The following is a 24061-nucleotide window of genomic DNA, read 5'->3' on the forward strand; positions in this document are numbered from 1 at the left end:
ATATCGTGCAGGAAAGAAAACCCAAAAAAGTGTTTTTTCGGAAATACTCCGAAATTTCTCGTTTGATCGATCAAACTTAAAAATTCTTTATGAGGCTTAAAAAACTGCGTCAAATGCCGCCAACTGCAAAAAAATCGGTTCATTCATTCAAAAGTTATTGTGGTTTGAAAACTCAAAAAATAATTTTATCAAACTTCTATCAGACTTTTGAGCTCGAAGAGCTCAAAAACATAGAAAAGTTATCTCTTTGAGCTCGGAGAGCTCAAAACAACATATAAATTGTATTTTTGAGCTCGAAGAGTCATACATGCCATTTTAAGCGCCCAGATATGGAATTATAGCGGGAAGTTGCAGGGATGGCCTTCAAGGTCAACCGTTTTCCTATTTTTTATTATTGTTCCTTTGAAATTTTTGAAAATTTTTCTTAGGTAGATTTCTTTAGAAACCTATCGGTTAGAACCGGTTTCGTATTGTAATTTAATAGTACATTACACCCCTAGGGAAGTAAAGTAAGAAATGTCTCAGATCACATGTGATCTGAGGCTTTCTTATTTACTTCCCGAGGAGTGTATACTATTTTTTTCCTCGACGGAGGCGTAAAGCGGCAACTTCGTTTAGCGTAGCGGGGCTAAAGTTGACGCTTTACGCCCGGAGGGGAAAAAAAAAATTTTGTCATAGTATGTTTCATTTCATCGAGTAATATCAAAAAATGGCATTGGCTCAAAAGTTTATATATGTATTTATGTGTGATATAACGCGTCATGTCAGCAGGATTATGCCCACAGTTCTCAACCGATCTTTATGAAATTTTGTGGGCTCATACTGTTGATCAATACTAGGATCAAGTTCGAAGATGAGCTAAATCGGCCGGTTAGTTGACGAGTTGTGGGTGTTCAAAATTTTTTTTAGTTTCAAAAAATTTTCAATTTTGTATATTTTATGAAAATAATTTTCCGGATGTAAAAGATAGATGAAATCTATTAAATTTATCTCAAACTTTATTTAATTACCTTCAATTTAAGCTATTATTTGTCTAGTTTTGATGATTTTTTAAATTAAGTCCGTGATTTTGACAATATGAAAAAATTTTTCAATGAACGTATTTCGGCCCTTTTTCTTTAAATAATTTTAAAGCCGTAAAAGTTAGTTTGAATCTATTAAATTTATTTTAAAGTTCACATGATTATCGTTAATTTGAGATATTATTCGTTGACAGTTTTTTTGATTTAATGCAATATCTATTTATTGTAGTCGGTCTCATATCGTTATTTGCAAAAATATAATAAAAAATAAATTTTAAGACATTATTGCCTTTTAATAACGTGTTTTTTTTTTCAATATTCAAACGAGAAATCTACTTATCCATGTCGGGTGTGGCCGAATGACGCTTTTTTTTTTGATAATCTATTAACATTTTTAAGACTAAATTTTACAAAAATTTTATGATAAATTTCATGGTTCACAATACTTCGCCTAGAAAAAAAATACTTAAAAATTTTTTTTATGAAGAAAATTGTTCAATATTATTGCATTGAAAAAAATTGAGAATTTTGTTCGGTAATTTCATGGATTTTTGAGCTTAATTTAATATTCTGCCTAACGAATGCAAGATACGAGAAAATTGATAGGTTTCTTTTTTGTTTAAAATTAAATTTCTTACAGAAAAATCCTCTTAAGATTTTTTTGTATCTCCAATATTTAACTCAAGATTTTGGATTTTAATTTTGAAAAAATCCGATCTAATCAAACACTTTTGAAATTACAAAATGAAATTTCGACTCAATAATATGAGATACTAAAAAATTGATAAGATCCTTTTCTATCGAGAATAGAATTTTTTATAAAAAAGGTCTCTTATAATTTTTTCATATCTAGAACTTTTAATTCAAAATAGAGAATTAAATTTCCTATAAAAAAGATAATCTATGATTTTTTTTCTCGTATCTTCAATATTTAACTCAGAATTTCAATTTTAAACTTAGTAAGAACTTAAATCGAATCTGACACTTTTAAAATTGAATTGAAAATGAAATTCTGATTCAATGATAAGAAATGAAGGAAAATTGACCAGCTCCTTTTTGGTAGAGAATTTAATTTCCTAAAAAAATGATCTCTTATAATATTTCCAAATCTCCAATGCTTAACCCACAATTTCAACTTCAAAATTTTTCAAATCCCACTTCTGAGTATCAAAGAAATATAATTAAAAAATAATAATAAATTTTCTGAATATGCTGTTTAATAAAAAAAATAATTAAATTATTACAAATATAAAAAATCTAGCGAAAATATTTGGAAAGCGAACATTGCGAGAAAGAAAAATATTATTGTTTACCCTCAGTTAGAATTTTTTCCAATCAATTATTCATGATCCCGAATAGACGAGAAGTATCAATCTTCTTTGGGCAGCTTATAGTCTCGAGGAAGTATCTAAAGTACAACGTTTGCCTTTTCCTCTTTACTTTATCTCAAGCCTTATCTTTTATCTCTTACATTTCTGATATATATATATATATTTTTTTTTTTATTTAAACTTGTTCTTTCTCTTTCTTCATCCGCGAACAGAAATATTGTTGGATTCTCAGCGGACTATCGGGGATATTGAAATTCAAGAGGATGCCGTAGGCAAAACAACTAAGCCACGTTACTTTATCCATGTATTGCAACTTATAAAAATAATAATAATAAAAAAGGAAAACAAAAATTTAGTGTACGCATATCCACATCTGTTGATGTTACTCGCGTACTTTACAAACTTCTTTTTAGTAACAGTCCACAAGTTTTCACTATTGAACCATACCAGTCCCATCTGGATTCTGCGATATGTTCGATGCACTTTTATTATTTTTTTCGATTATTCTTTCCTACTTTTTATTTTATCCGTCATCATCCTTTCCATTTCTTTAACAAAAACTTTTCTCGATTTCTGCTACTATATCATACCTGTTATTTTATTTCATCCAACAGACCTTAATTTTATTTGTTTTTACAATAAATATTATAATATTTGCTATCTTAAAGCGCTTATTAAAAGAAAGATTTATTAATTGTTAAAAAGGGGGGGGGGATACATGTAAAAAAAATCTAAAATAATCAATTATGTAGTTAAGAGAATAAGGAAAATTTTGTCTCCGGCGTATTTATATGATAAAATTAGTTTTTTAAACTAAATTTAGAAAAGTTTTGAGCTGAATTTGTGCCTTTTCAGTGTATCATATGCTTTTCAGCAATATTGCACTCCTCATAAGCGAAGCAGACGAGGTAGTGCTCTACTCTCGCTTTACAAAAATTAAGTGATTTTTTAAACTAAAATTGTCTCTGCACGGAAAAACAATCACATGAAAAATTACAATAGTAACATCGTAATCCAGAACTAGACTTTCAATATCTTGATTTTTACGCTGCCGTCTACAGAATACAATTTGAATTATTGAAAATTACGATGTTCTTTAGTAAATTTTTTTTCCGTAAGAGCAAGTGAATGACGACGCATACATATTTTAATAAAAGAAAGACAGAGTCCAGTTGTTTGCGACGCCACCACCGAAAGATGACCAACTACTGTATGGAGGGTCTTATTATGTGACTGAACAGAAAATTTAGATATTTCCTCTGATAGCGTAAGGGGATAAACCTTAGACTTGTGTCGGGAGAGGGCACCGGGTTCGATTCCTCGGTGATACATAATTATTTTTCCGGTGACCTAAACTTCTTTTTAATTTGAGTGATAGAAATTTACGATGTTGCATCGTATAAATTATGATGTTTGAGTTCTGGTCCAGCACTACAATGTCCTATACTAAAAAATTACGATGTTTTCATCGTAATTTTTCGTACAATTTTCTTTCCGTGTAGGGTAAAAGACCCTCAGTGGCGGGGATCCCATTACTGACACTTTCTTTGATTTTGGTACTTATTCAATTAATGAAATCTTTAATTTATATTATGAATATATTATTTCTAATCTTTAAGACCTTTAGATCAAAAAAATTTTTAATTTTTATTCCAAGTAGAACACTTGTTCATTTAAAGAAAAAGTCCTACTAATAAGGGCTTAGAGGTGCCACTAATGGGGTCTTTTACCTTATTTATTTTCAGCAATATTGCACTCCTCATAAGCGAAACGGATAGGTAGTGCTCTACTCTCGCCTTACAAAAATCAAGTGATTTTTTGAACTAAAATTATCTATATTTATTTTCTATCGCACTTGTAGAATAAAATTTACACATAAATGTCATCGAAAAACACTAGTTTCAACACTTATGAGATTTTTAAAAGACATTTTACTTTTTAAATAAATAAAAAAAATGTTTAAAAAAATTATTCCGTGGACGTCCGTGTGTCTGATGTATGTGTGGAAACTGGCGTGATCACGATAACTGCCGAAAAACTTAACTGATTTAGTCCATTTTTTTATACGCTTCAGTATTATCCAAAACTAAGTCCTTTCGAAGATTACGGTCTAATTCAATGTAGTTTAATTATAATTAGCAATAAACTAAAATCCACTTATCGTTTGTATATCTATATCTATGTAAATAAGGTTCATTTACAACACATGCGCAGTACCTTTCTTTTCAGGGTGGACAATGGCGCGAAAGATTTAAAAGTATTTGTATTTTATTTTAATCAATTTTATTATCGAAAATAAGATTATGAGGCGTGCAATTTTGGATTTTGCAATTTTTTAAAAATTTTTTATAGTTATTTAATTATTATGAAAATAACTTAGTAAAAAGTTCCATACGTCAAAATAAAAAGAAAATTAAGTCTGAATTTTTTAAAACATTTTTTTTCAACTTTTATAACAAATTAATTTTAATAAAAAAGAAAATTTTGAGGCGTGCACTTTTGGATTTTCTAAACTTTTTTTAAATTGGCGGGCAAGATAATTCAAAAAGTTCCCAACCGATTATGATGAAATTTGGCAGACGAAAAAAAAAACCTGATTCTTGTATTTAAAAATATAATTAATAAACATACTGAATTTGAAAACGATACATTTATATTCTTTTAACTTTTTATAATAAAGATACGATACAGTAATTATTTTCACCGCCAAAAATTCTGGAACTTATTATAAGTATTATTTTATTATTAATTTATGAAGTCGTTTGATATTAATATTTTATAAAGCTTATTAAATATTGAAGAATCCTTCAATTATTGCAATTACATCCGAGATATTTTAGCTTTTTACTCGTTTATTTTTTTACTTTAAATAATTGTGTATGATTAACTTCAAGACGGGATATTGGACGGGAATAACCGATATAGAGTTTGAAATATATTATGCATATAATATATACAATATAAATAAATATGCTGAGCTTACAATTTGCAAAGTTACTCTAGTAAATTGATCAAATTTTAGTACTTTCATTCTGAATATTAAATATGATTTTTTTTTTTTTCAAAAATTTGTTTAGTTCTTTCGATGAAATAAAAATAAAAATTTCATCTTTAATTTTTGTTACAATTGTTTTTGAAATAAAATCATTTTTTGTTAATATTTTACGGAAAACTTTCTTAAGTAATGATTAACATCAACATGTTGAAAGATTTTTAACTTCCCGCTAAGGAAATTGAAAATTTTCAAAAATGGGAAGTTATTGGTTTTACCCCGTTTTTCGAAAATCGAGTTTTCATCAGATCTCGACGTTTTGAGGTCCTACTATGTCTATATATATATATATATATATATATATATATATATATATATATATATATATATATATATATGTGTGTGTGTGTGTGTGTGTGTGTGTGTGTGTGTGTGTGTGTGTGTGTGTGTGTGTGTGTGTGTGTGTGTGTGTGTGTGTGTGTGTGTGTGTGTGTGTGTGTGTGTGTGTGAGTATGTAAACCTCTTATAACTTTTGAACGGTTCAACCGATTTCATCGCGGTTGGTGCCATTCGAAAGGGCTTGGCCAAACTTAGATTTTGAATACAATTTGGACTGATTCGGACCGATGGATTTCGAAAAATCTAAAAAAAACTGTAAAAAAAAAATTTTTTCAAAAATGGTTTTTTTGGAATAACTTTTAAACGGCTTAATCAATCAACTCCAAAAACAGCTCTTAACATAAAAAAACCACGTCGATTGCTGCTAATCTGGTCAAAATCAGTTGATTTATTCGAGATATATCGTGCAGGAAAGAAAACCGAAAAAAGTGTTTTTTCGGAATTACTCCGAACTTTCTAGTTTGACCAATTGAAACTTAAAAATTATCTATGAGGCTTGAAAAACTGCGTAGAATGCCGCCAACCGCGTACAAATCGGTTCATTCATTCAAAAGTTATTGCGGTTTGAAAATTCAAACAATAGTGTTCTATGAAACTTTTATCAGACTTTTGAGCTCAAAGAGCTCAAAAGCATAGAAAAGGTATCTTTTTTAGCTTGGAGAGCTCAAAACAACACATAGATTGTATTTTTGAGCTCGAAGATCTCAAAAACTTCGTAGGTGCAATTTTAAACGCCCATGTATTAACGGAATTAGCGGGAAGTTGCAGGGATGGCCTTTAGGGTTAACCGTTTTTCTAATTTTTTTTCATTACGAATATCTCTAAGCTAAGCCTTATTGTCCGCGAGTACCTTAGTTTATATTTCACAATAATTATCTTCTTATTTTGATTATAAGTATAGTCTATGGGACTTGAACGTTCAAATTATTTTTGAACTCATAAACGCGGTACATTGGAGAAAACTCTTGAGCTTCTTTGTCTTTTTCATCATCTGTTTCATCCTGATCGGGTTTTGATGATCGGTATATACGGCTCCTTTGATATTTAAGTCGACCTGAAATTATTTATTCATTAAATCAAAGTTTAGGTACATTATTTAACAAAAATCAAAATTTTTTAATTAATTAATCAGTTATTACTGAATTTGGTAAATTATTATTATTATTATTATTATTTTTATATATTTTTTGACGTAAGTCATTAAATTTTCAGTTTATTGGCTATCCAGTCTAATATAACAATTTTTTCTCTAATTTTTCGTAATATTGTTAGCCTGTATTTTCCTCCAGGCATAAATAATTTTTGTTGCTCGACGGGCAGAAAGCGTCAACTTTCGGCCCGCTGCGCTAAACGAAAGTGTCACTTTCTGCCTTCGTCGAGCAAAAAAATAGTATACACTCCACGGGAAGTAAATAAGAAAGCCTCAGATCACATGTTTGTCAACCTCGGCTTCGCCTCGGCCGACAATTACATGTGATCTGAGACATTTCTTACTTTACTTCCCTAGGTGTGTAATATACTATATCCTGAATTCATATCTAAATTTGTCATTAAAGATAAATTTAACTGAAAAATAAACTAAAAATTTAATGACTTATAGAAAATATCTAAAAGTATTATAAACCAGTCTTTAGAAAAAATAAATATTAAAAGTATATCATCGGCTTTAAAAATGTATTGACAGGAGGTTAAGGAAAAAATGCATAGATCAAAATTAACATCATTACTATATTAGAACTACAATTGAAGGTTGAGTTTGTCATTAATAGGTGACTGAATAGTAATTGTGGGCAGTGTCTCGGATAGCTTAACAGGTATTAGAGCCTTTTGTGCGTAACCAAAAGATCCAGGTTCGAGTCCTGATCTGGGCCGTCCGAATTATTTTTTCAGTCAAATTTATCTTTAATGACGAATTTAGATATGAATTGAGGATAATTTGTTTATGCCTGCAAGGAAATACAGGCTAACAATATTACGAAAAATTAGAGAAAAAAATTGTTGTATTAGACTGGATAGTCAATAAACTGGAAATTTAATGACTTACGTCAGAAAATATCTAAAAGTATTATAAACCAGTCTTTAGAAAAATTAAATATTAAAATTATTATGATTATTTAACACCTTTTAATTTTTATAATAATAGTAATAATTAAAGAGTTCTATATTTCAAAGCCATTATCCCCGATCCAAATTGATGTTAGACTAATTTTAAATTTTACATTAAATTTGTCATTTCGGTGGCTGAAAAAGTTTCACTGAGAAAAAATTAACTTCTTTGCTTAATCTTAATTAAAAATAAAAAATTTTTAATTATTAGATATATTCACCCGAAGACGGTATTGAGTGCTCATACCGACAATAAAAGTGGTGAAAATGAATTTAATAAATAAAAATTTAATGTAAAATTTAAAATTAGTCTAATATCAATTTGGATCGGGGATAATGGCTTTGAAATATAGAACTCTTTAATTAGTAAAAACACCGATCTTCGGAAAAAATAGTAAATTATCGAATAATAATAATAATAATTTGTAATTATTTACAAAATAATTTAATATTAAGAAATTATTTATTAACAGTTAATCAAGATTATTAAATAATACTAAATCCTTCTATGAATGCAAAAAAATTACTCTGTAAATTTTTTAGTGAACTCAAAGTAGTATCGCAGATAACACAAGTGTCAAATATTCCATACAAAGGCTTATTAAATTTACGTAGTTCATTTTCCTATGCAAACTCGCATTAGAAAAAGAGAGACAGAGATAACTTTTTCAAGTTTTTTTATTAGTAATTACTATCACATGCTCTGAATCTGTACTTTAAATTACGCAAAGTATTCAATATGTTACTTTCTTTCATTACCTAAATTTTTATTTAAATCTGAACCTTAAAACGTTAAAAGGTTAACATTTATTTACTGCTTCAATTGAGCTTTTCAAAAATTTAGTGGGCTTACTATCTTACTATAATTTACTAATACGTTAAATTTCATCAAATTTTGAACAGTAAATCTCTATCCGTGGGTACTAATTTAAGTAATCAAATTTTAGAATTCTAACTAAGAGAAATGTAGCCATCTGGCGGAGAATTTTTAAATAAACTTTTTGATCCTATTGATAATGCTTTTTATTTTGAATGAATAAATTTTATTTCTTAACAGGCTGATAGAAGAATTTATTAATCATATAATATTTATCAGTGAATAAAAATAAAAAATTCAAAACTAATCAGCCAATAATTACTAAAAAATTGAATCATATACTTACAAGGAGCCAACTGATTTTCATCAACCTGATCATCTGAAGTAACCTTTTCAGCATTCTTCAAATCCTCGTTCAAATCAACGGGATCCTCATAATTCTTAAGCGGAACAGTACCAATTATAATGTCCATCCGAATTTTCAAATTCTTGTAAAACATTTTGTAGTACCACTCATTAATATCCGCAAAAGCTTCAACTTTGAGCTTGTACTCGACGTCGATGAGGTTACAAACGGTTCCAGAAGGCGGAATTGCTGGTACATCAAACTCTTCATTGTAAACGCAATTGTTTTTATCAATTGGTTGTTCAATTTCAACGACTATTTCTTTGTGCTTGCGCACACTCTCCATTGAACGGTACAAAACAACCTTGAATATAAAAATAATGAAAATTAAATAAAAATTTACCGTCTGGAAAAATTATATTGTATTTATATTTAATAATAAAGTTAACCTTTTTTAAAACAACGCGTAACTTTTTAACGTCAATATTTGACGAATTTTGAAAATTAACTTTTAATGGAATTGTTTGACCTGGTACGTATCCACGTACCGGAAGGAATATTGACACAGTCAATGGCTCAGCGTGTCCCATAAAAGTTTTAGCGGTATTTTCGCTTATAGGTAACTGAAAATTTGTGACAATTATTATTTGTATGATGTATTAATGCAAATATGTATGGATGTATGAATATAAATATGAATATATGAATATGTTGAAATAGTAAAGAGTTGAATAAATAAAATAATATAGAATGTAGTAGACTGATAACAAAGTTTACTCGGATAATAATAAAAATAATAAAAATGCATACCGGTGCCAAGGGATGATTATTTAAATCAAAAATAGGTGTCACTGTAAATGACAGTGTATCGGAATATAGTTTTATATTTTCGTTTGTTGTATTCAAACTGGCGCATATTGAGTAACGTACGCGTCCGTACCGGCCTTCGAAACTTGATGGTAATTTATCTGGCAGTTGTATATTAAATGAAAAATCATCGCTTTGTATTTTGGCTTCTGTATCTGAAATTTACAATCGTTCTTTTAGTGTTGTTGTTATTAGGAAAATTTTAAATGTTTGAAATATAATAATAATTATTATTATTATTATTATTTTTATTATTATTAGATTATATAAATGTAAAGATCGGTGTTTTTACTTATTAAAGAGAAAGATATTATTTTATTAACCAAAGTACCCGATCCAATATGAAGACTTTTATTCAATTTTATATTGTTATTATTTTCACCACATGCAATATTTCGGTATGAGATTTCATACCGTTTAAAAAGAATACCTACGCGTCTAGATTGATTTGACAATATCAAGCCGCAAAAATCCGCGAAAAACCGCAGGATTAATAAAAACAACAAAATAATGAGCTTTTAGTAGATTTCATAGAAATCTAACTATTGCATTGGTCTTCATGACGGAGCTTTTGGAAAATTTTACTATATTTCGACTCAGCTCATCAAGCAGATTCAGAAAATGCATGTGATTTAAAAGTTTATGTATGTATGTATTTATATATACGATATAATCGGCATTGTCTCTTCTCTAACTCCTGCAATTCTTTACGGATCCCAATAAATCGTAACATACTCATTTTTAAGACGATTTCTGAGGTCAAGTTCTTAGATGAGCTAAATCTGTCTATTCGTTTAGAAATGAGAGCAATTCAAAAATTTTCACTTTTAACGTATTTCAGTGCAATTACAATTAAATGCGATATCATATTTAATTTTTGTAAATTACATCTGAAAGCTTATTTAATAAGCTTCAATTTGCATACTTTTTTAATTTTCCAACTTGACTAGTTTAGGAATGACAGCAATTCAAAAATTTTTGAAAATCGCAAAAATTTTCTCTTTTACCGTATTATTATTATTATTATTATTATTATTATTATTATTATTATTATTATTATTATTATTATTATTATTATTATTATTATTATTATTATTATTATTATTATATTATGCCGTGAAAAAATATCTGACTTATTAAATATATTTTGAATTTTCAAGATAACAATTTTTTTAATTTATCGAAAATGGAATTTTTAAAAAATTTGGATACTTCAATAGTGCACGACTCATAATGCTCATTTAATTATGAAATAATAATAAATTAAAGCGAATTTGAAAAAAAAAAATACTAAACAGCTGAACTAGAACGATAATGCCCTGGCACATAATTTTGATGTTTTTTTCCGCTTCTATTGCACTTAATAAATTTTTGAAAAGTACGCATTTAGTCTCCATTAAATAATCTTGACAATAGTATGTAAAATATCTCGATTCCGTGAACTAACAAGGCTATAATAATAAAAATAGTTGCCGAAATGAGGCAAAAAAAATTTTACGATTGTAAAGCACTCTTTGATGCTTCGCATCATGAGTCGTGCAAAAAAAAATTTTTTTTAAATCTCACTAATTAGTTTTCAAAAAATTTTAAAGTGGATTTTTTTTCATAATTTCAAATAGACAATAACAATTATTATTAATGTGAATAAATTTAGGTATTATTGTTATTGTTATTATTATTAGTAATAATAGAGTTATAATTTATTAATTTAAATTACCAAGTAATTCAATTTCTTCATGCAAATAAACTTCTTGAGATGAAAATTTCCTTTTGAATCCAGCTGAGCGGTTTGTAAACTTGACGTGTCCTTCTCCCTTACATATAACTTTTATACCTGAAATATTTTTTCAATTATTTATTATATCTTATTTATTATAACTGACAGTTTAAAACCCATTAGTTCATTGATGCTTTTTTTAACATAAATAAATTATAAATATAATTATAAAAAATAAAATAATCAATAACAACAATTCAATATATATAATATACATATTCTCAGAGCACTCAAATTTAAAATCAGAGATAATAATGCAATTTTAAAACAATCAACCTCAATATGTCACTGTAAATAACTACTAATAATATTTACTGTACAATTAATTTTTCATCAATTCTAAAAATATTATAAGCAAAGCGCTATGTGAAATAGAATTTAATGATGATTTGAAGATAAAGTTGGTTCTATAATTTAATATACAATTGCAAAATCTTATCAATTAGTTAAATTCGTAACCCAAATCTCTGACTGCAAGAGAAATAAAAAATTCATTTCTTAAAATCCAATAATGAAGAAAGTCATAGCGAGATAATTGAAATATACAGTATTACACTGATAGAAGGATTTGTTTATAGTTAAAAAGATTTGTTAATATTTAACAAATTATTTATTAGAAGCCATTTGTTAGTCCTTAACAAATATTTCTTAGTATTTAAAAAGATTTATTAATATTTAATAAATGAATATCAGATTTATTAAATATAAACAAATCATTTTAAATACTAAGAAATATTTGTTTAATATTAAAAAGTGGTCTCTAATAAATGATTTGTTAACTACTAACAAATATTATTTAATACAAATAAATCCTTCTATCAGTGTATTATTATTATTATTTCTTTATTCATCGACCATGAAGTCGAAACTTCTTGCGGCTGTCCATACAAAAATAATACATAGTATAGCATTTTATGAAAACAATCAGAAGAAAAATAGATGTAAAAATAAAGTATAGAAAATTTAAATATGTTATTAAAGTCCGAATTATGTTTGAACAGTTCAATCAACGTAAATCACTCAACCACATTGCAAATTGCATTTAACAAAAACTTAATGTAATATAATGAAACAATATAATAGTGCGAAAAATAAAATATCAAACTCTTAGTAAAATATAAATATAAATATAAATAAACTCAGATATCAAATATTAAGTATCAATTGCACAGTAGCTTATGATCTATCCACACTCAAAAAGTACTCGTAGGTTAATTTGCAAAATTCCACAAACGTCAGCGCCGACGTACATTGCACTGGTAGTCCGTTCCAAACTCTGATCACCGGAACGACAAACGATTTATCATATTTCGTCGTGCGACAGCTAGGTAAAACTAAATAGTCCTATCGAACATCACCTCTACGAAACCGTGGCTCTAAAGCACGTAAGTTCTGCCGGATTAGCGGTTTTTGATGTAGATAAAAAGCTTTATAAATTAGGCACGACAAAAAGAACTCATAATAACTTCCCGATTTTTGAAAATTTTCAATTTTCTTAGCGGCAAGTTTAAAATACTGATTCTAATAATATACACCAAACTCCACACTTTTGTCCACAGAATAAGAAAAATGAGCTCAAAGAGCAGAGCCGAAAAAATACGTCCGTCTTCACTGAATACTATACTATACTGAGCTCACAGTGAATCGGAAGCGGGCTTCACTGTAGATCGGACATTCCGTCCGATAGCTCAAATGGTAGAGTAGCCGACATGTCTTCGGAAGGTTCTGGGTTCGAATCCCAGTCCGAGCTATCTAATAATTTTTTCTCGCATATTCTATAAACTCACATTAAGATGATCCTCTCCACATTCCTTTTTCAATCCTTTCATACCAATATCCTGTTACGTGAATGTGGAACGCTTCACGTAATAATTACCGTAACTCCTATTCTTTCCTGCTTCACAGCATTATTTATATTTGTAAATTCTGTGAGCTTCGGAAGCTCACAAGAAATGTACTGAGAAATTACGTACAGTAATTTCAAATAATTGAATACGGAAGAAAGGGGTCGATTGAATCATGGGGCAATTAAATTCTGATATGATCAAAATTTGGAATAATTGCGATTAATAAATTTTGAAAAATTGAAATTTTTGTATTTTTATGGATGTAAACTTTTTTTTCGGCTGGTGACAAATTGTTTAATAACATTTTAATTTTTGAATTAATTGATAAAATTTGAATTGTAGTAGTTGTATATACTTATACTTAATAATCCTCGAATTCGTTTATAGTGATATAATGGTTTATTTATCTATTATTTACTATTAATTGTCATAAAATTATATGGGGTCAGTTGAACCAGCAGTCCTGGGGACGATTGAACCACGGAGAAGCATGAGACATGCGCGCGCATCTTGACTCTATGTAAAAAATACTAAGGAAAATAACCTAACAATTTGATGAACTGAATTTTTAATCAATATATTCTTTGAATTCATTATTAATTTATATAATAAAATATCTGTGCATTAAAAATGTGCCATAATATTATTAACAAGTAACAATTGATATATTATTTATCAAAAGTTTGGGTTTGAGTTTTTAATATTGTTGGTTCAATTGACTCCGAGCAGTGGTTAAATTGCCCCCAAGCGGGGATCAATCGAACCATTTGACGCATTTGCATAAATTAATAATTTTTAAGAATTTACGTTGTTTCTTGACTAATTTATGGATTGATAATAATAGTAGACATAACAAACTACCATTCCAAGAAAAAAAAATTAATTATTTAGTTTAAATTTAAATAAAAAAAAACTGCAAAACTTTTTTTTGTTCAATTGACTCCCTCTTCCCCTGTCGCGACCTCGATAAGTCACCTAAAAATTATTTAATTGTCTTAAATCTTTACTTTTTATGATTAAATATCTTTCATTTCTTAAAGTTAAAAATTAAAAAATGTAATTCTCATTTTAATTGAATTATCAACAAAGATCACTAGGTACACTTAACAGTAAAAGCTTTGATTAACTTATCATTTTCTTATTACATCTCACTTGACCTACTTGAAATTTAAAGTGAATTTTAAATATTAATTAGATTAAATTTAATTATTATTATTATTTGACAATTAAATATGGATTGTATTTTTCAGTAAAATCGATGCTTGTAATGGACTGGTTTGAGTAAATATATAAAGCAATAAAAATATTTTAAATATATTTAAAAATTCGGTTCAATAAAAGCTTTTAGTTGATTCATCAATTTGGAAAATTTTTATTGAACTTTTAATAATTACTTAATAAAAAATATTGAAATTGAATTTTTTGTATTTTTATAAATTACGTTTGATTATAAAACATTTTTAACTTCCCGCTAAGAAAATTGAAAATTTTCAAAAATTGGGAAGTTATTAGTTTTACCCGGTTTTTCGAAAATCGATTTCTCATCAGATCTTGACGTTTTGAGGTCCTAGGAAGCTTCCCTGAATGTTTTCGCGATGATGTCCGTATATCTGTATGTGTGTGTGTGTGTGTGTGTGTGTGGCCGTATGTAAACCTTTCATAACTTTTGAACAGCTCGACCGATTTCATCGCGGATGGCGCCATTCGAAAGAGCTTGACTAAACTTAGATTTTAAATACCATGAACCGATTCGAATCAGTAGATTTTGAGAAATCTCAAAAAAACTACAAAAAAAAATTTTTTCAAATGTGGGTTTTTTGGAATTACTTTTAAATGGCTTTACCGATCGATTCCAAAATATATTCAGATCTTAAGATAAAAAAACCAGGTCGATCACCGCAAGCCTGGTCAAAATCGGTTGATTTGTTCGTGAGTTATCGTTGTCGAAAAAAAACCAAAAAAATTGTTTTTTCGGAATTACTTCGAAATTTCTGGCTCGATCGATTTAAATTTAAAGATCCTTTATGGGACTTTAAAAACTGCATCGAATGCCGCCAACCACGTGAAATTCGGTTCATTCATTCAAAAGTTATTGCCGTTTGAAAATTTAAAAAATTGTGTTTCATTAAACTGCTATTGAGTTTTGAGCTCAAAGAGCTCAAAATGACACAAAAATTATATTTTTGAGCTCGAAGAGCTCAAAAATGTAATGTGTAACTTTGAGCGCTTAAGTACAAAATGAGCGGGAAGTTGCAGGGATGGCCTTTAGAGTCAACCGTCATCCTAATTTTTTTGGAGAATAAATTAATATGTTAAAGGGTCTTAAAATCTTATTAGAATTCAAAAATTGTTAATACCAATCAAAATAAAAATTACACGGAAAAAAAATACTGTTAAAATGACTATCCAACGTATCCTCAAATGACGTTTCCTTAAAATAACGATTTGGATTTCTGATTTAAGGATTCATTAGTTTGACTTAAAAGCATACAGAGAATAGCTCTTGTAAATATATGTAGTTTCGTCAAAATAGACAACTGTTTCGTTAATGTGAGGATCTGTATAGTTGAATTAACTAAATGTAACGCTAAAATAATGATATGGATCGTCATTTTGATGATCCGCTGTATAGCTGAATTGGCTATACAGCGTATATCTCTAAAAAAAATGACTATACGGCGTATAGTCAGAATAACGATACGTATCTTTATTCTAACGATATTTTCTTCTCCGGGTATGTAATTGTTTAAAGAATCATACTGATTTGTAACTTTAAAAGAAAATTTAATTTTTTTTTGCATTTTTCGAAGATACATCTTAAAGTATTGTGTTAAAATTTCAAAGTGATCGGATCACTTTAACTATATTATTTTACGATGTTTATGTGGATGTTCGAGAGGAAGAAAATCAAATTTTTGAAAAGGCTGGAGGGATTTTTTATGGTGCCGACATCGCTAATTGACTTAACGTCTTATCATTTACGTCAACTTTATACCAACATTTTGGAAGAGTTCCGTTCACCCGTGGTTTGTTCATAAAAAAATATAAAAAAAATAAATATAGATATTTTTTAAGTTACCCACACTGAAAAAATATATATGCACATATATGCTGACAAAAATACTTATACGTCGCACATATAAAATATATACGCCACATACTTTTTTTTTGCCCCCGTATATGCGGCATATATTTTTTTTCAGTACGGGTATTCAAGAGTGTATTTATTGAGTGTAAATGGCGTGTAGTTAAAAGTACGAATTTTAAACTCGTTTTCAAAAAATAATTTTAACTACGTGCCATTTTGTCAAATATTTTTTTTTTTTTTCATTCTAGTTCCGACGATAACTATACTTATACTAATTAAAAATCCCTCATTTTTTTTATTTCAGATCAATCGACACGCACCAGTGAGGTCCATTTTTTTTTGAGGAGAGGAACTTCAGCGCCATTTTTCTAATTTAAAAAAAATTTTTTTTTTGTTTTGATTCTCATTTTTGTGTAGTTGATAAGTAATAGAAGGAGTGTAAGAAAATTTGAAAGTATTAGTCATTACCTTCATATAGAAATAAAATTTTTAAAATAGCTTAAATTTTAGGCCGCTAGACCACCCTTAATTCGAGATTTTGAATTTAAACCTTGAAAATACATGATTTATCAAACACTATCAGAATTGAATTTTAAAATAAAATTCTGGCTCAATTACAAGAGATACCAAAAAATTGATGCGGATCTTTTTTATGAAGAGTGAAATTTCCTATAAAAAGGATCTCATATAATTTTCTTATATCTTCAATATTTATACCACAGTAATATAAATAAACAAATTATACTTACTTGTAATCTCAGTGGTCGAATTTAAAACAATAAAAACCTTTCCAGTAACTATTTTTCCACAGTAATAAATATTTTGTTTATCATCCAACAATACTTCAAAGCGGTCGACTCCAATCCTGTAAAATCAATACCCAATAAATGATTAAAAATCCATTCAAAGATAACTCATCCATCCACAGTAGATCCCAAAATGCTTATCATTCATAAATTATAATCAAATTAATCAATTTAAGTTGTTACCTATCTCTTACAGCAACACTTGAACTTTCAGTATTTGACTTGTCCATTATTTGTCTATCCAATAAAATATTTACACCATTTTATTTTTGATACACGGGTATTTACTGACCTCAGCTTCCAGTTTTTGAATAATTAACTACAATCTTCAGAGCTACCGATCAGTATAATTAAATATTCATTTACAAAACGGATGCTCGCTTGATATCTCTTTAATAAGTTTCCTCTAAAGTTTTTAAATATTCAAAGATTTAATTTTAAAAAATCAAGGAATTTTTATTCGAAGCAGAGCTGTTCTGTCTGAAGAATAGAATGAGAAATTTGTTGACAACTTTCCAAATTAACGGCGCGTTAAGGGAAGAACGCATGCGTCTGATAGAATCGCCAATATCGTGGCGACGTTCTGGCGGCGGATTTCTTGAAATCATCCCCTATCGTATGTCTGTTTTTATTTTAGTATGTACGTTGTACAAGGGGAAATTTATGGAAGAAAAAATGAGAAATTAATAGGTGTGATATTTACTGTTTGTTATTTATTATTTAACTTATTGTTGGTTTTTTGAGGAATGGCTCAAAGAGTTTGCTTTATCTCCAACTTGAGAAACATATCATAAAGTAATAATAGCTTCTTGTTCCATTCCACGTTGGGCTCCCGTAGAACCAGAAACAAGTTTGGTTGTTTGCTCGCTCAGGGAGTATGTGGATTATAATTCTACCACCTTATGCTCTTGATCCTTGTGGGGGTCATTCGTTTGTTTTAACGGGGTTTCACCCCATTCGTGAGCTCGAGATTTGTTCTTGGTTGTTTGTACGGAATTTAGAAACTTAGAAAATTTTTACTCGGGAAATAATTGTTTTTAAATAAAAATTAAATAGATAAGGTAAAGTACCTAGTAGTTGAACAGGTTTCAAAGTAAAACGTATTTGACCCTACTTTTTTAATCTATAAAGATGTAATTATTAGTTCAAATTAGTGATTTTCATAAAAATATAAACAATTATAAATTGATTGAAGTGCAAAATAACGCAGATAATTGAATATTTATATTTTGACAACGTTTTTAAGATAGACTATCAAAGGAGTAGTAGTTGAACAATCAATTTTGACAAGCCGCAATAGTTGAACACTCCGCGAGCAGAAGGTTGAACTAGTAAAATATATGGCAATAGGCACAGCAAAAGTTTTCAACGTTTTATTGAAATATCAAAAGAACTATAATATATTATTGATTAATATTAAAAATAATACTATGAATATTTGATATGTTAATTTAAAAATGAGAAATATTTGTATTTAAAGTAGTTGTCATGGTATAATATTGTCAAAAAATTTGAGATTATACGCACCGCAAAAGTATATGAACTTGTAAGCTAAGTAATCCATAATTTTTATGCAAGACTGTACATGTGGAGAGTTAAACTATACAGTGTTCATATGTTCATACAGAATATATAATAGATATTCTCTATGTATACATTTTCATAAATTGTTGAACTTTAATCCGTTGTATATAAATAATTAGACGGTCAAAAATTTTTTTTATTTTTTTTATACTCACAACAAATACATTAAAAGACTGTCAGTTTTTTGAAAGTTTCTGACTGTTATTTTTTTTTTATAACTAAAAAATTGGCATAGAACTGCAGAGAACGTATGTCATCAATGTTAAATATTTAATTTTTAATTGAATTTATCTCGGGTTATAGGTGGTCAATCGACTTCAAATTTTAAGGGTAATTGTATCACCATGTCCTTAATGAGTATACAAAAATTTAGAATTTTCTGACGCTATGCCTTAACCACGACAACTACCTTAATTTTTTAATTACATTTTTTATGAATGACATAGCAAATTTTCAATTATAAATAAACAAAAACTCAATTCAAAACGTTCAATAATTTCTAACTACACTCATTTTTAGCTATAAAATTACACGACTCATGATGCGAAGCATCAGAGAGTGCTTTACGATCGAACAATTTTTTTCGCCTCATTTCGGCAACTATTTTCATTATTATAATCTTGTTAGTTCACGGAATCAAGATATTTTGCATACTATTATCAAGATAATTTAATGAAGATTAATTTGACACTTTCCAAAAATGGATTTAGTGCAATAGAAACGGGAAAAAACATCAAAATAGGTCAAAAAATTTTCCTGTCCGTTATCTATGAAACTCCGGAAACACTGTAACTTGCGAAAAAATGCATTAATTGAGTTAAATTTTTTTTTTAATTCTTTGGGAGAATTGTAGGTCACTGAATGCAAATGGCTAGGTAATTCAGTGTCATGTATGTACAATTAATAAAATAAAACAAAAACCAGAAGACTTTTTATCTATATATATTCATCTATATGTCAACTTTTAAATTAACAAAAATATAACTGTTTTGATTTATAATTGAAAAAACTTACAGAAATCAATTACTGTATCATTGAATAATTACAACATGCGCATATTACTCATAATAAATATACGGATTTTGCATTACAACAATTCGAAAAGTCTGTTCAAGTACTGGCCCCATTTTTATAAGTGTTCAAGTACTGGGTACTTTACCTTATATATATTAGGAAAAAATGATACAAAAACGAAAATTTGGATATTTTTACTAAAATATAGAAGGTACAAAAATATTATAAGAGACATTTTTTGTAGGAAATTTAATTTTCTATAAAAAAAAATCCTTATCAATTTTGCCGTATCTCTAATAGTTCACTCGCATTCTTGAATTCAAGTCTTCACAAAAAAATTTTCCGTACAGTCGCTAAATATGAATTATTTATGTCAGGATTCATGGTAAAGAATTAAAATCGAAATTATAGATAAAATATTCAAGATACAAAAAAATGATATGAGAGCTTATTTGTTGGAAATTTAATCCTCTACAAAAAGTCCTCATCAATTTTGAGGTATCTCGAATAGTTTGCTCACAATTTTGAATTCTAGTCTTTGCAAACGACAACAAAGAATCTTCACTACATCAGAATTCATAGTAAAGAATTAAAATCGAAATTATGAATAAAATATTCAAGATACAGCAAAATTATTAGAATCATTTTTTTAAGAAAATTTAATATTCTACAAAAAAAGGTCCTTATCAATTTTTTCTCTAATAGTTTATTCACAATCTTGATTTCAATTATTTACAAATAATTCACATATATTATTTATATTAGGATTCATGGTAAAGAATTGAAATCAAAATTACGGCTGAAATATTAAAATTACAAAAAAATGATGAAATCTTTTCAATCGGAATTTTAATTTTCTACAAAAAAAAAAGTTCCTTGTAAATTTTTTGTATCTTGAATATTTCAGCCGTAATTTTGATTTTAATTATTCTTAGATAATTTTTCATTGTTCTTGGATCAACAACATCTCTCTTGGATCAATTTTACGAATTAAATTAATGGAATAAAATAATTAAATCGAATAATTCAATCAATCTTCGGAGCATTAGTAGTCTATACAGTGAAGGAGAGTAGAATTTGAATTTAATTTATATATACGTATGCATACATTAGGTATGGCAAATCAATGTGTAAGGATAAATCCACGAGGGATCATAAATTATATTGAGTATAGAATAGAAGGGACGATCAAATTCGCTGGTTCATTGTATCAACCATTTGGACATTGGTAACAGGACTAAATGGAGTTAGTTTCCGTCGTGTTGAGTCCCTTTGCACATTAATACTCACCACACAACATACACCCATCTCTAATTTAATTTATAATATATTGCTTGATATTTAATCAAATTTACATTTTCTTCTACAATTAAACGAATTTCACTTCAACATTACTCCAATTAATTGTTTGTACATTAATATATATCAATGTTGGATAAATATAATTTTAATCCTGATTCGTAGTCGACGGTGGACTTAATTTTAACGTGATGCAGTCTCAAAAACAGTCCATTGAAGTAATCACGGGTAGACACTGTGCTGCACTGAGCGCCGTTTAAATAGAGTACAAATACATTGATGTAGTCGCGAGAGAATTAAACAATGAGCATACGTTAAACAATAGTGAATGCCCGTGAATTATACTCGTGACATTGTTCATTGTTGGTGCTATGCGTCGACAGGGTTGTTCTGTGCACTCGAGGGTAATGCAGTTAACTATAAGACTGTGTCTGTTTGATGATACTCGATGACTGAATTTAGTAATCAATTATTTAGTTTACTAAAGTTACGATTATTGTGAGAATTTCCTTTTTTTTGGTAAATATTTTTGATATTACTATTATTATTATTTTTATTATCATCATTATTAAAACTGAGTAATCAGACATTAAAAGCCCATATTTTAATAATTTTTTCTATTATTAACAGCGTATAATTACGTAACATTATCATTATTATTGTTATTTAATGAAAAATTTTGTTATAATAGTAATAATATATTTATAATTACATTAATTTATCGGTCTTGAAATTTGCTTTAAACTGAATACGCACATGTATAGATTTAATAGCAAATATCAAGCCGCAAGAAATCGCGAAAACCCGTAGAGTTGAGAAAAAGTTAAAAATAATGATTTTTTGCACACCTCATAGCGCGAAGCGCGTGAGGTTGTGCTTTATACTCGACTCGTTAAGGTCAAGCAATTTTGTGATCTTTAAATGCCTCTATCACAACCATATTCCACTTATACAATAATATAAGTAGATGTACACCGAGAAAACACTTAAATTAAACAATCTTTTACTTTCTAAAATCATTTCATATAGCTATTTTGAAAAAAAAAAACGTTTTGAAAAAAATTTTACGTGGACGTCCGGATGTCACCCCATTTTGGATGTACCAACGATTACTCCCGAACAAATTGATATTTCAAGACCGGACCTTTTTTATTAGTTTTAGAATGCGATGAACTGGGTCCGTATTTCATATCAGTAGCCTAGTTTACGTATTTTTTTTTTAAATTGAATTTTTATTAAAATTCATTACGATACAATCGTACAAAGACAAACAAATTTTTCTTATTTGTCACGTGAAAACTATGGCGCCACTTGATCAAGCTAGATTTTTTTAGATTGCGTGCGCATATGACAAAAAAAAGGGCGCTGATATTTAAAAAAAAAAATACTCTGTAAGAAATTACTTAATTATAATTTTTTTTTTTTTTTTAATCAATTACACAATTTTTTTTTCTTAAAAAATGGATGAGCGTTATGAGGCGTGCACTTTTGGATTTTCCAAATTTTTAATTTTATAATTACAATATTATTTTAGTATTAAAAATAAGTCATTTTAGTTATATTTAAAAACAATAATAATAGTAATATTAAATACTAATAGGGCATTCCATGCGAAATGGGAAAATGACTAAAATTAAAAAATTTCTCTAATTCATTCTAATTTAGTCCTAATTTATTATTAAAAGTCTATATTTTACTAATTTGTAAAGAAAATTTTTTTTAATCAATAAGAAAATCAATTTTTCTCTCCCAGTAACTTTTCAGCCGTACTAACTTGTATCCCGGTCAAATGTTGTTTTAATAGTTTTAAGAACAAATTCATTTTATGTTTGTTATTAACTAACATATTTATTATTATAGTTTTAAGAACAAATTTTGTTTATGTTCGTTATTAATTAACACCTAAGTTTATCAAGATCGTGTTGTCAGCATGCTAAATCCTTTATTTGTGTTTTTTAATTAGTTTTTTTTTTTTTAACTATCCTAAATAATTTATAATTAAATATATAAACAATAATGTTTCTAAGGTTGAAATAATATAAAAGTCTTTTTAATAAACAACTTGATGTAGACATTTTGTACTTGAACCGCCAGTCACAATAAAAATAATTTTTTTAATTGTTTCTACGTAGATAATCAGTCTAATTCTTCATAATATTGAATGTTTGTAGGATTAATTTTGTATTGAGAGGGAAGTATTTTTTAAAAGTTTAGTGGTCGAACTGAAATTGGACTTTAAGTATACCTTGGCAAGAGAGAAGGATTTTTCGATGTCCCACCAGTAACACTCAGTCAAATGATAATTAAGAGAAACTTAAAAAGTAATGGAGGTTTTTTGACAAAGGGATGTTGTTAATTAGTTATTCTTCTATATTATAAGATAAATTTTACTATAGTATAAATTTCAGTCACATAATTATAGCTTATAATTGATGGTATTCCAGAGTCAAATGTCCCACTAGCCACTATTGAATGCCCCTAATATTAATAATAATAATAATAATAATAATAATAATAATGATGAGTCAAAATTTTATGATTATAATCATTATTGGTTATTTTTATTATAAATTCTTAAATAAATGATACCCAAATTAGCAGACATCTAAAAATATTTTAGTTTTTTTTTTTTAAATAAATCAATTATAAAAATATTTTTAAAAAATTGCATTAGTTTTTTTTTTTTTTTTTTTAATTTCCTAACAATTTATTAATTTAAAAAATTGTCAGATTTCTCTTAACTTTAGTATCACCAATCAAAAAATT

General features: G+C 27.9%; 1 protein-coding gene across 1 annotated transcript; it reads right to left on the reverse strand.

Annotated features, from left to right (window-relative positions):
• Window positions 1-6482: 6482 nt before the first annotated feature.
• On the reverse strand, window positions 6483-18380 carry LOC123271039 (arrestin domain-containing protein 17-like). Its single transcript, XM_044737273.1, has 7 exons — window positions 17582-18380; window positions 17342-17457; window positions 11598-11714; window positions 9824-10035; window positions 9463-9636; window positions 9014-9377; window positions 6483-6798 (listed from the first exon to the last, which is right to left on the reverse strand). The coding sequence occupies exons 1-7, from the start codon at window positions 17626-17628 to the stop codon at window positions 6647-6649; spliced, it is 1182 nt and encodes a 393-aa protein (XP_044593208.1). The 5' UTR covers window positions 17629-18380; the 3' UTR covers window positions 6483-6646.
• Between the last annotated feature and the right edge of the window lie 5681 nt (window positions 18381-24061).

Source organism: Cotesia glomerata, linkage group LG8 (assembly GCF_020080835.1).
Source record: "Cotesia glomerata isolate CgM1 linkage group LG8, MPM_Cglom_v2.3, whole genome shotgun sequence".
Lineage (NCBI taxonomy): Eukaryota > Metazoa > Arthropoda > Insecta > Hymenoptera > Braconidae > Cotesia > Cotesia glomerata.

Coding starts and splice junctions, on each gene's coding strand:
- LOC123271039 (XM_044737273.1), bottom strand. CDS start 17,628: ATGGACAAGTCAAATACTGAAAGTTCAAGTGTTGCTGTAAGAGATAG. Junction 10,036..11,597: donor TGAAGAAATTGAATTACTTG/GTAATTTAAATT, acceptor TGTAAATTTCAG/ATACAGAAGCCAAAATACAA. Junction 9,378..9,462: donor TACGCGTTGTTTTAAAAAAG/GTTAACTTTATT, acceptor TTTATATTCAAG/GTTGTTTTGTACCGTTCAAT.